The sequence below is a fragment of the Misgurnus anguillicaudatus genome, chromosome 20, assembly GCF_027580225.2.
Source record: "Misgurnus anguillicaudatus chromosome 20, ASM2758022v2, whole genome shotgun sequence".
In the NCBI taxonomy this organism is placed as follows: Eukaryota; Metazoa; Chordata; class Actinopteri; order Cypriniformes; family Cobitidae; genus Misgurnus; species Misgurnus anguillicaudatus.
In genome coordinates, this window is record NC_073356.2 from 34,962,313 (window position 1) to 34,975,734 (window position 13,422).

The 13,422-nt window shown below is 36.4% G+C and overlaps 1 protein-coding gene across 4 annotated transcripts in view; it reads right to left on the reverse strand.

The window, feature by feature from the left end:
- Positions 1-13,422, reverse strand: part of trappc9 (trafficking protein particle complex subunit 9) — a 310,708-nt gene that overhangs the window by 115,297 nt on the left and 181,989 nt on the right. For all 4 annotated transcript variants that reach the window (XM_055219336.2, XM_055219335.2, XM_055219333.2 and 1 more), the window contains one exon: positions 10,199-10,309. In XM_055219336.2, coding sequence (XP_055075311.2) covers positions 10,199-10,309 — 111 coding nt within the window. The remainder of the gene's footprint in view (positions 1-10,198; positions 10,310-13,422) is intronic.

Here is a 13,422-nt window from a genome sequence, read left to right on the forward strand (position 1 = left end):
TAGAGCACAGTAGTTGGAAAAGTAAAACAGACTTTCAGAACAGACCGAGATTAAAGCCAAAAACTACATTTTGACATTCAACACTATGCTGTGCAAACCCCCACACAACCTAAAATCAAAGAGTTTTGTCTTGTATAACTTGTGCATTCTCCATTCTCTGTGAGGACAAATCTGAAAGACATCTTCAGTTGAGCATCAATGCAGAGGTACAAATACAGCACAAAGTCCTTTACATTGTCATCGTGTGGTACAGCATTATTATTTGTGATTACTGGAACATCCCACCATAATCATTACAAGGGCATGTCTCATTTAGTTACTGAAGACTATTTGAGTTGTAAGTATGATGAAAAACATAAAACAGCAACTAGTCACAGCACCTAACCTGCAATTTGTTGTTAAATTCGTAAATGAAGCGTATTGATTTGGATTGTCACTGGAAGTACACACATCACTATACCGCCAAACTCATGAGAGATTTCCACTAAAGTCTATCAATAATTCTCTTTTCATTCAACACCGCCAAGCAGAAACTCAAATCAGCTTAGTACATCCACACATAAAGCATTTATAAAGACTTAATGCTGCTGTTTCAACATGCCACTGGAGAGTGAGAGAGAGAGTGAAAGATGGAGAGAAAGAGGCAAGAAAGGATGGAGAGAGCAGAGGAGAGTTATATTTAGCTCACGTGTGTGTTCACTCCCGTGACTCCAGCAGAGGAGAAACACTGAGCTATTTATAGACTATCTCCTTGTAACCCGCGGTTACCGGCACACACACACAGCAGCATCACTGCACCACGGCAACGCTGCATCACCCCACCCCAGCATCAGCACCAAAAGCTAATGCATAAAAACTGAAATCTATTCCCACTGTCATTTAACTACAACAGATAAAATCGAAATTATAATTTTATGCAATCAAATTCCCTCAGACGACAGAGCACCGCAGACAGGTTATTAAAGTCTTCTGTCTGCAAGAGACCAATTTCACAAAAGTGTGCGGTTTAAATTGTGTTCGCACTATTGTATGTATGTGGAGGGGTGGCACAGTCACGGTTGCCTCACGTCAAGTTTGGGTTTGCATGTTTTCTCTGTGTCAGCGTAGCCAAGTTTCCCCACAGTTCAAAAGCAAGCAGATTAGGTGAATTAGGAGACAATTGCCTCCTACGACCCTGAAGAGGACCATTAGTTTTGAGGAATGGACAAAGAATCGAACATGTATGTAAAGATTGCACATATTAAAGGGGACAGAGAATGAAAAACCATTTTTACCTTGTCTTTGTTGAATAATGGTAATCTACCCGCATTCACAAACATACAAAAAGTGCTAAACATGCTAAACATCTCAGTTTCATAGAAATTCCTCTTTTAGAAATGTCAGCCAGAAAACAGCCCAATCTGAAAAACTGATGCTTATGACATCACAGGCATCTCCCTGCCCCTCCACTTAAATAATTGGCTACATTTTTTGAGTGGCAGCAAAGTCAGCCAATCAGTAATGAGATTGCAAGTTAAGCCAGTAGGGGGAGCCAAATAGGTGCAAAACCACTTGTTTAAAATACATGTCACATCACAGAACAAGGATAAATACTTTCAATCATTTTATGTCACCTTTAAACCGCATCACTGATTACTTTTCTAAATGTGCATTGGGTTTAATTAGGCAAGTGTCTATTAAGCTTTATAAACGTCCTAGCAACCATCCAGAACACCCTAGCAACCACAAATCAAACCCTTGCATCATGATTTGACCGGGGATTAAGAGAGGTTCAGGGGATCGGTGAAGAGACGTCAGGGTAGAGGATCAAAGACAGAGATGAGACTGTACTGTATCCTGACACCGTAATGGCAAAACAGAAAACACACACACACACACACACAAAGTTACAAGAGAAAAGTGGCCCTTCATTATGTAGAAAGCACTTAGACGCTGTTGCTACAGCAACAGGCTTTTGTTTCAATTATGTGGGTAAAAAAGAAGTTGAGTGAAGTTTGACACACACACACACACACACACACACGACAAAAGTATGCACACACAATAACAAACAAGTCACACAAACACACGATAACAAACATGTCACACACACACAACCCCACACAAACAAACACACACTTCATAAAAGAAAAGAGAGCAAATATATAAAACAATGAAAATTTAATTTAGTGTACCTTTCTTTTATTCTTGCTCTCTCTCACACACATAAACATAAAATCAATCCAATGTTTATAATATTAATTAGTAATAATCCAAACTCTAACATTAAATAAAAGCTAATTAAATTTTATATTATAAAAACCTGAGGTACAAATACAATATAATCATTTATTTAGTCATTGAAGTTATCCTGACACAAAGGTAATTAGGAAAGAGTGGGGTATGATTTGTTAAAGCTTTAATTTAGGAACTGTATTTTTATAGGACCACTACATTTTGTCATTTGATATTTAAAGGTGCAGTGTGTAATTTTTAGAAGGATCTCTTGACAGAAATGCAAAATAATATTCAAAACTATATTATCAGGGGTGTATAAAGACCTTTCATAATGAACCGTTATGTGTTTATTACCTTATAATGAGACCTTTTTGTCTCCATACAAAGAGGGTCCCATTACATGGAAGTCGCCATTTTGTGCCACCATTTTTCTACAGAAGCCCTTAACGGACAATTTTTTTATGTTTGTCCGGTGGCAGCTACCGTAGCTTCTCTATGTGTTTCAAAAGCAAGAGGTGAGCAGTGGACTACGCAATTTGCAACCTCACCACTAGATGCCGCTAAAATTTACACACTGCACCTTTAAAACATCTTATTTATTTAAGTTTATTTGTATAGGGACAGAAACAGCAAACATAGACAAACTGAAAAGACAGTTATCCAATGCATGCTTCGTAGTGCTTGTAGCTTAAGCTAATTTGCAACATGTGTCCCTAGAAGGGTTATTAACACCTACCTATCTTTTTCAATGTGTGCACTTAACCCTGTAAAACCCTCTGTTGTAATAATACAACTTCAGTTTAAGGTCTAATAAAATATACCTGTAAATGTTCTCTTTAAAACCACATTTACACAACTAAAAAGTCCTATTCTTTAACCCTGCAATGATTTTGAATGGTAGACTTTGTATATAGGTTTGTATTTCTGGCCGTGAACTTACAAACCTGCAAACCTGCGTTAAAGAACATGGACTAAATAAATCAACAATCACGTAAGTAAAATGCCTAAAATATTTTTTTCTGTGATTAGTTATGTGTCTAGATCATGCAGATGTTAAGATACAGCTCAACGTTTTGATTATAATAGATTTGGAGCTTGTTATATCAATGTTGTAATTTTACAACGTTGGGTCTGAAGGGTTGGAAAACTTAACACGTGCACCTTGCACATTACATGAATTAGCTGTCTTTCTAAACTGTTAAAAATTTACTTTTTAATCTTTTTTTTTTGTAGCAACAAAATATAATATTGATTAAAATGTATTTGATACTATTTTGGGTTTTAATCAAAGTTTTAAGATTATTCAATACATTTTTAGAAAATTAATTATTAATTTGAGAATGTGAAAGTATTTATGTAGCAATATTTTAAATGATCTGTATCTTATTGTTTATAAAATATATTAACCTGGTACTGTTTTCTTGTTTGGGCTTTGTTTGCCCAAATATCTGTTTAATGCATGAGGGACAGGTGATAATGTTTTGGAATATGGGATGGGGGTACAGGTGCTCTTAGCATCTTACAGGCTTAATCTTTGGAATGCGTGTCGTGAATGTGTTAGCATTTAGCCTAGCCCCATTCATTCCTTAGAATCCAAACAGGGATGAATTTATAAGCCACCATACACTTCAACGTTTTCATTATTTAAAGACTGTTACATGAGTACTTGCACGAGAAAGTATGGAGGCACAAAATAAAACATGACAATTTTTTAAGTGGATGTGGATTGCACAGTGGGATCAGGTGGGTCGTGCGAAGTTGCTTTGTTTTTGTGGTGTATGTCAAAAACGTACGTCACGGCTTTTGGCTACTAACCCGTTTTGGCGAAATGGTTTCATAAAGAAGCTTTAACATCCGAAAAACCTTTTTGTTTCAATAAAGATTTTCTGTAGTAAATAAAGGTTTGTTGGTTTATACAGAAGTATGAATGAAATTATTCTTTAAGGAGCCAAAAATGTTTCTTTTCTGTGGCATCACTGAAGAACCTTTTAAGCATCTTTATTTTTAAGAGCATCCTTAACAAATACATTTTTCATAGTCTGAAAATAGTTTATAGCCAATTTCTTAAGTGTTATGGAACTGGCATAAAATGAAATCATGCCAATTATTACAGATTAGCAATGAATGACTAAACAAAGTAATAGCTGTGGGGCACATTTGGTTTGGAGAAGTCATATTTATTTCTCTAATTGATTTATTCATAGACTTTCAGGTGGAAAACATCCTAAAATATAATTGGCTATAATAGGCATATTCGTTGTACCGCTGTCTCGTTTTTTTGCCTCAAAGCCAATCTCAGCAAAGTGTCACCTCATAGCCCACTCTTCACTAACCTTGAGCGAAATTAGTCTAATTAAACGTCTAGTTAGACTTAGCTGACTGAACAGAGAGACAGACTTGATAGCAACCAGCCCCGCTCAATATGAAAGTATTCTGACCCGTACGATCCAGAGTTAGAAAGATTTAATCAGCACATAATGAAACAATCAAAACAACTATTCCAGAACTAAAATCTCAAGCTTATTTTTAAGACATATTGTGCGTCATTACAAATTAAACGCTTGCAAATGACGTCAACTCAGTTGGACACCACATGACTCTTCTTACCAGTGCAATGGGAGACTGTTGAAGCTTTATGTCTTGTTACAGAAATAAAGCTGGTAACACTTTACTTGAAAGGGTGTTCATAAGACTGATATGATACCTTCATAATCATTAAATGACACGTGCCATGAACATAAAGGAGATTTTATGCACGTTTATGGCAACTGTCATTAAGTGTAATTTGTTCAATTATGTCATTTTTAATGTAAAGATGACATTGTTTGAGATGTTTTTGTTACTTGACATTTACCAATACATCATAACTTGTCATGACAACTTGACATTAACAAGACAACATAACTGCCCATACAAATTTAAATAGTCATTAAATATTAATACTCTGTCATAAAGTTTTATAACAGCATCATGAATATTTTTCTTGACCTCAACTACAGTGGTACAAATATAATTTGTCATTAAAATGTCATTAAATGTTAATACTTTGTCAAATAGTTTTATAACAACGTCATGAATATTCTTCAGTTCATAAAGTTTTTTTAAGTTTCCTCCATTTGTTTAAGAAATAAAAATCAATCATTTAATAATAATAATAATAATAATAATAATAATAATAATAATAATAATAATAATAATATTTTATTGCGTTTAGATACCGATTCATTTAAGAACTAAATGTGGGGACACATTTCAAGTGAGAGCAAGGTTACATTGTGTTACCATTTAAGATACACTGCTACAGTTCCCTTTCAAGGGAACTCGCGCTGCGTCACTGCGGTGACAATTTTGGTACGCCTCCAAGGGTAAGTGTGTCTGAATGTGTATATCAAATTCAACCAATGGTGAGGCTTAACGACAAAGACAGGACGCGGGAGCTAGCAAGTATATCGCTATCTGAAATATTGCCAAAGATGGCGTTATAGGGACGCAGGAAGTATGACAAGGGAGACGCAGCATCTCGTTCCCTTCTCAGGGAACAACAGTTACATACGTAACCCGAGACATTTTCATGTGTCAAACACAACTATGCAAAAAAGCATTTTGTTATGAATCAACATTTACGTGCAGAAGATATAAGCGTTTAAAGTGAACAGTTTAGCACGTGTGCTTAAAAAGTCTAGAATTTTTATGATATTATCCTACACTACACAGGGAATAATGTGGATTTTTTCCAGAAAACTTCTTGCATAAAATAGATTCAAGCACTTTCAATGACCTGTATCTATGTATGTATATTTTCAAAAACTTCCCAGAGCCTTGAATTTTCCCCCAAATTCAAAAACTTTCAAGGATTTCAAGGACCCGTGGGAACCCTGATAAATGTGCATAAAATCTTATGTCATGATTATAAAGGTGTCTTAAAGTAAAGTGTTAAAAAAAAATCTTGATTAGGTAACACAGAACAACATGGACCTTTCTGAGTGAAAAGATGGATAAAAAAGTAAAGGCCTTGTTTCTATTTGTGGAAATCCATTTAATCCGTTCGCTAGTAAAACAGAAACGAAACATTTCAGCTTTCGAACAAAACTGCTTGAGCAGTTAAACCTACATCCTGAAAAGAAATATGAAAATGTATCTCGCATACAATCACACAGTGAGTCACTCGACAGTACCTCACCCTTAAAGAAAAAACACAGTCTCTTCAAAAAGAATAAGAGAGTTAGACAGATCTAAAGCTTGGAGAAATCGATTAGTGCAGGTGAGCCCTAGCGCCGCTGGATGCCTCATAGTCACGGCAGCGGCCCGCGATATGATTGACAAGAATAATTGGTATGCAGCGAAGCCAGCAATCGCTCTTTAAAAAAATCTCCCTGAAAGCATCACCGTAAAGTATGACAGATGAGCCGGAAGAAGAGACGGTCCGCACACAAGATGAGACGCGCGACAACGCAAAAGCACACGCCTGACCGGTCATTAAAGTGGGGAGACCCGATTTAGCCCTCCGCAGGATCGATATCCAGAACGACACACGTACGCATCGATCGGTACCTACACGTACCCTCCCGAATCAATGAGTCCACTGGCTTTTGGAACTCTGTAATCTGTTAGTCAATTCCCTGTGATCCAGGTATCATCCCAACCTGCACGTTTTCTGATTGAGTCATTAATCAGGTGATCGATGAAGAGGGTACGGCACGCACAAAATAAACGCCGTCTGCGAGGTCCTGACTCGAACTTGTGACTCACTTAACACACATCACACCATGACTAATGTCAGTGACAAATGCCACGCCATTTGCATTAAAGATTTGTCTTAAACATGTCTGGAAACTCAATATCGTCACATTTGCATTTTGCCCTTCATCCTTACGAACAGAAGCGTGTCATGCCCCTTTATGTTTTCATCTCTTTGAGCATCTTCAAAACAAAGCCCCAAGCCAAATTCAGAGTGAAATATCAAAAAGCCGCCACTACGTATGTGGAGACGCAAAGTGCGTCTGAAAGTAAAAAACAGTGACCTGCTGTAGCTGCGCTTCGTGAAAGTAGCTTTCATGAAATGAAGGAGAGAAGGGTCAGGGAATGAGGTCTGACAGCCTATAGACTTCAATCAGACAGACAGACAGCGTTACATCATACCCAAGTGATTTAATGCAGAAAGAGGAGAGAGAGGAGGAGCAAAACATCACAAGGCCTGTGTTTGTGAAGTTAAAATTATTAGAAAATCAAGCAGTGAAAAAACATTTGCTTTTAAGGCAAGGTAGCCAGAAACATTCTGGTTATTCTTGTTAAAAACCTCAGTCACTAAGTTAAGTATTTATATAACTATATACAGCATCTTCTGTGAAAAGTGTAGGAGCATAAATGGTTCGTCCAATCATTGCATGAGGTCCGATTCCAATTATAGGACGTCCATCTCTCCTATCAAATTATGTAGTTGAATACCTCCACGCACCCGACTTGCGTAGACAATATCCCGTCATCTGCAGGGGTGGTGGGATGCTTTTAAAGCTAGGTTGCTATGGCTAGTCTATCCGAAACTGCCTACCCCTTTAACTACGAGAATCTTATTCAAATTAAAGGAATAGTCTACTCATTTTCAATGTTGAAATGTGTTATTGCCTTGACTGGGAATTGTTGATACATCCCTCTATCATCTGTGTGCGTGCACGTAAGCGCTGGAGCGTGCTGCGGCGCTTCGATAGCATTTAGCTTATCCCCATTCATTCAATTGTACCATTTAGAGATAAAGTTAGAAGTGACCAAACACATCAGCGTTTTTCCTGTTTGAGACGAGTGGTTGTACGAGCGGGTTTGGTGGTACAAAATTAAGCGTAGCGGATTTAAAAGAGGAACTGTATTTTGTGGCGTGGTGGCGCTTTTGGGAGTACTTCGACTCGGCGCAGTTACACCCTCCCTCTCCCATTATGAGAGTGAGAAGGGGAGCGGACTTTTCAGGCGAGTCGAAGTACGCCCAAAAGTGCTATTACGCCATAAAATATAGTTCCTCTTTTAAATCCGCTTAGAAAAGCGCTACGTTTTATTTTGTACCACCAAACTTGCTCATATAACTACTTGTCTTAAATAGGAAAAACGTTGATGTGTTTGGTCACTTCTAACTTTATCTCTAAATGGTACCATTGAATGAATGGGGCTAAGCTAAATGCTATCGAAGCGTCGCAGCGCGCTCCAGCGCTTACGTGCACGCACACAGATGATAGAGGGATGTATCAACAATTCTTAGTTAAGGTAATAACATATTTTAATATTGAAAATGAGTAGACTATTCCTTTAATACTAACATCCCTAACATGCTTATCCTACATTATGTCAAAAGAAGCACCCAATCGGATAAAGAATTGGATGTATTATAATATAAAAATTCGTTTTGAAAATAACACTTTGAGCACCTTATGTATATGTATTACTGTAAACATCATAAAAGTTAGTGCTGCTGTAATAATGAATGCAAAAAATAAAATTGGCAAGCACTAGGTCAATGACGTGACGTCAATAATTTAGTGTCCGTTTGATTTAATTAAATGTAAAAGGGTCAACATTTCTAAATAAATTTGCAGATTACTTGCATACATTCTCTTTTTTGAGGACGAAGTCTAAAATTCTGTTTTATTTCATTTTGAAAGAATATTTGGGGGATAATTGCAAAAACGTCACTGTGGTGAAACCGGTCTGTGTCAATTGGTGTAACGGCGCATTCACACGCGGCGTAAGCGTTAACGCTTAACAGAAGGCTTGTCTGAAGCATGGCCAACAGCCAGTCACAGTGGCCGCTACACATGCTCCGTTCTTCCATAAACGTTATTGGCTGGCTCTGTCTAGGTCAGTGGTTCTCAAACTGGGGTCTGGGGCCCCCAGGGGGTCCGCCAGATGGTGCCAGGGGGGCCCCAGTTTTATGACATTTTATAAAATATATTAATTTATCATGAATTCTGTGAAATTAAACCTAAAAAAATAAGGCAGCACTACTTTGTATAATTTAATGTTTTGTTTAATTAAAATGTAAAGTTTTAGAACTGTTTTTTGTCATAAATTTTCTTTTGGGGGGCCGCGAAGGAATGCACTGTACACAAAGGGGGCCGCACGCTGAAAAAGTTTGAGAACTTTTAATTTGCATAAGGCTGATCTGATTGGCTGACGCACGCGTTGCCGCTTGAAAAGTTGAGAAATGTTCAACTTCTGCCGCTAGCAACGGCACTGGCGCGATGCCGACGGATCCACAATTCAAATCGGCAACACATGACTTCACTCATTAAAAGTGAATGTGAAGTGTTAACGCTGACGCCCCGTGTGAATGCGCTGTAACTAGTATTTTTTATGAAAATATAAATGTATTCATAAAAAAGGTATAATAAAAAATATTTTATTAATCTATTTTAGTGTAATATGATTTTTACATACATTTTTACATCATTTGTCAAAGATTATTTAGAAAACAGAGCTGTTTTCAGCATATGTCAGGACAAATAGTACAAAAACGCATTAAAATTTACATTTAGAATAACTAATAAAATGACATTTTAAAATGAATTTTATGATTACGCTTACATGCCATCAAGGTGGATAAAATATTTAATATTTCTCATTCTTTGGCGCAATTGGCGGTAACACCATTTGACATTTTCAGGTCCATTCAGTCTTAACTTTCATAAAAATGGTACAAATTATGGTAATTTTTTATTGCATAAAATCAACATAAATACACTATGTGCTTTGATAAAACCCGATGCATGCTTTTAAAAAAGTTTTTTTTTTAAAGATTTTTGAATTTCTCATCTTGCCAAACTGTTTTTGTCACTGACCCATCAATAAAATACAGTACAAAATAAACTAAAAGATTTATTGTTACATACAGTTATATGCATATACAACCTGCAGTGAAATGTCTAGTGTGTGTGTGTGTGTGTGTGTGTGTGTGTGCGTGCGTGCGTGTGTGTGTGCGTGCGCGTGTGAGTGTTTGTACCTCTGACACTCGCTGGCGTGAAGCACAAGGTCCTGGTTGTTTTTGGCAGACAGCGTGAGCTCATGTTCGGTTGAGTTGAACACATCCAGCAGCAGGTGACACTGGCGAGTGCTGCAGTCAAACATGCGAGTGTTAATAATATACAAAAATCACAGCAGGTCATGAATAACCAGACACAATACAACAACATATGTGTGAAGCTGTCAATCATCATAATATGTTTAATGCAATAAAGTTATGTGGGGTGAGATATACACAATACAATTTAAAGGCTTGGGGTCACTTGACTGAAATGCTTTCATTACCTTTTGATCTCAAGGTGAATGTGTCAATGTTTAAAATTAGTGATGGGGAGAAAACAAAAATTGTGCCAACATAACAAGTAACACTTTACCATAAGGTCATATTTCTTAATAATTAGTCAAGGCATTAACTAACATGAACTATTAATGAACAGTATACTGCAAAAGAAATGACTTACTAACTAGTATTTTTGTCTGGTTTTCAGTATCTTAAGTATTCAGTATTCTTAAATTAAAATGCATTTTCTTGACGACCTAAAAAAATAAGTCTAGTTTTTAGACAAAAAACAACATAAAATGTAAGTGAATTTGTGCTAAAACAAGCAAAACAAAACTTATTTCTCAAACACTTAGGGTCGGTTTCCGGACAGGGCTTAGTACCAGACTATAATGCATCTTTGAGCTGCCTTACTTTAAAAACACCTTGTATTGACATATCTTTAGATATATCAATACAATTACTTTATCTCAAGATGCACACCAGTATTGTTTTTTGTAAGGTTTGTTTTGAAAAACTACTTAAATGTCCTAATATAACCAAAGCCTAGTCCTGAAATAATGGAAACCCTGTCTGGAAAACCACCCCTTTATTCAAGAAAAATTCATTTGTTTTAAGCACAAGTTCACTTAAATTTTATATTTTTTTGTCTAAAACTAGACTTATTTTCTCAGGTCATTTTGGTCATCAAGAAAATGCACATTGAATTTTTTTTAGATATTTGTACTGAAAAGTAAGAAAGTTTTTTTGCAGTGTGTTTTTTTTGCAGAGCATTTAGTTCATTTTAGCAAATACATTTTTAAACTGTAAAACTTACTTTTGTTCACTAATACAACCTTATTGTATAGTGTTACCAACTACAGTACAAATATTATATATATATATATATATATATATATATATATATATATATATATATATATATATATATATATATATATATATATATATATATATATATATATATATATATATATATATATATATATATATATAATGGATTCTTTATGCTTTGGTTGAATAAAGAAGACAAGCAGCCAATAAGAGCCCAGAATAGATGTCAACTTCTTCAATACTGCTAACAAAGCATGAAAAATAATTATTTAATTTCCATTTTTTATAATATTTACATTGGGTGATACTTTTGATGAGTATACTCAAATATGGAAAATAAATAAGTGACCCTAAACCTTTGAATGGTAATGTTCGTGATTGAGTATATTATACACATTTATATAAAATATTTATTATGACTAATCTTGTTAATAAAATGCATAAAATGTGCCCACAGATTTATGCAAGCGCACAAACAGACACAGATGGGCACAGATGCATTTGTCATCTTCTGTCTAAACATCAAAGGTTAGTGTCTCTTTCATGTACCAAAAGCTTTGTTGTACCTGCATCTTCATGTAAACAGAGAATAATCAAGTCATAATTTAACTGTACACGACCATCTTTCACCCTGTATCTCATCCGTAAAAAGTGCTTTAAAATGCACTTTTAAGACTCAGTACCGTGTACCAGAAAACAGTACAGTAGTTCACACCAGACCAAGTTACACTGAACAGGTGTTGGCGTATATAAATACGAGCGGTCATATTTAAGCAATATCGCTTGAGTAGGAGTGTGATATAGCTCTATATCATCACGGCTGTGATTAGGCCAGAGGCACGAGGCCGCAGGCCGAGTGCCGGAGGCAATCACAGCCGTGATGATATAGAGCTATATCACACGACTCCGAGAGCGATACCGCTTTTATACAACAGTTCGACGGCACACGTTTGAAAAACGAAAACTAGAAAATAACAACGGAGTTATTTTAAAAGCCTCTTTGTTTGAGAACTACTTCTTCCGCCACGGATTTGAGGGCGGCCAGAATGACAGGTAAAACTTTCGGCTGCTTTGAAGCTCATAACAACTCAATGGACAGAAAAGCCGTTACTTTATATTACCGTTTCTTGGTCACAAAGTGTAGTTTTAAGATTAGTTCAGTCGAGAATGTATATGTATAACATTTAAATCTGCAGTCGATTAGTAAAGATAGCGCCTGTTTGAACGTTTGCTTAGTGAGATTCGGTACGAATGAGAACCAAAGCATGAGCGGACATCAGTGTTCACTCGCCCCGCTGACCACCGCCCTCTCTGGGCTACATCTCTGACAGAGATTCCCTGGCTCTCATGTTGGCCTTGTTTGTTTATGATCGTCAAAATGAGATCAAATCAGCAGTATTTGGTGTCATGATCAAACTGTTACTTGTTTTTTAATTCATATTTAGTGTCTTTTGTGTTGTTATTGTTTTGGCGCGAGGTAAAAGTTAATAAAACTACTTGTATAACGTTACTATTGCTTTCTCATTTATTCTTAACGTGATACGAGCACTCGATTATTATTATTAAACTTTGTTCTTGTCAGTACTATATAAAACTGTTTTTTATAAGTGTCAGAGAGATGTTTTTGCATGCTGCTTATAAATATACCAGTGGCGATATCTCATAACATGTTTTAATAGTCACGTCACGATAAAGTAAATGATCAATGTCCACATTTAAAAGCTGTGGTGCTTACCTGCAGTTCCACGGTGTTTTCGCGTTCTGATAAGAAATATAGCTCCAGAAAAAAGTGTTTATATTCCTCTTTCCAAGTGTTAATCGTTCACACGATGTGACAAGACATTTCTCCCATTAACTTTAACGTAACATCCAAGAGCGCTGATCTTTGACGGAATAACTTCTGATTGGGGATTCACAGACTGATTTATGAGCTAGTAAACTAATGAGACACACGGAGAGTGATTCAAAACAGCGCGTCTGTGTTTTTCCATTCAGAGATGAGCCTGCTTAGGACCTCCATTCACTAGGTGGCGGAATAATACGAAAGGTGAAGCGGTTACAGTGCCGATATCAGTACAATATCGCATAGG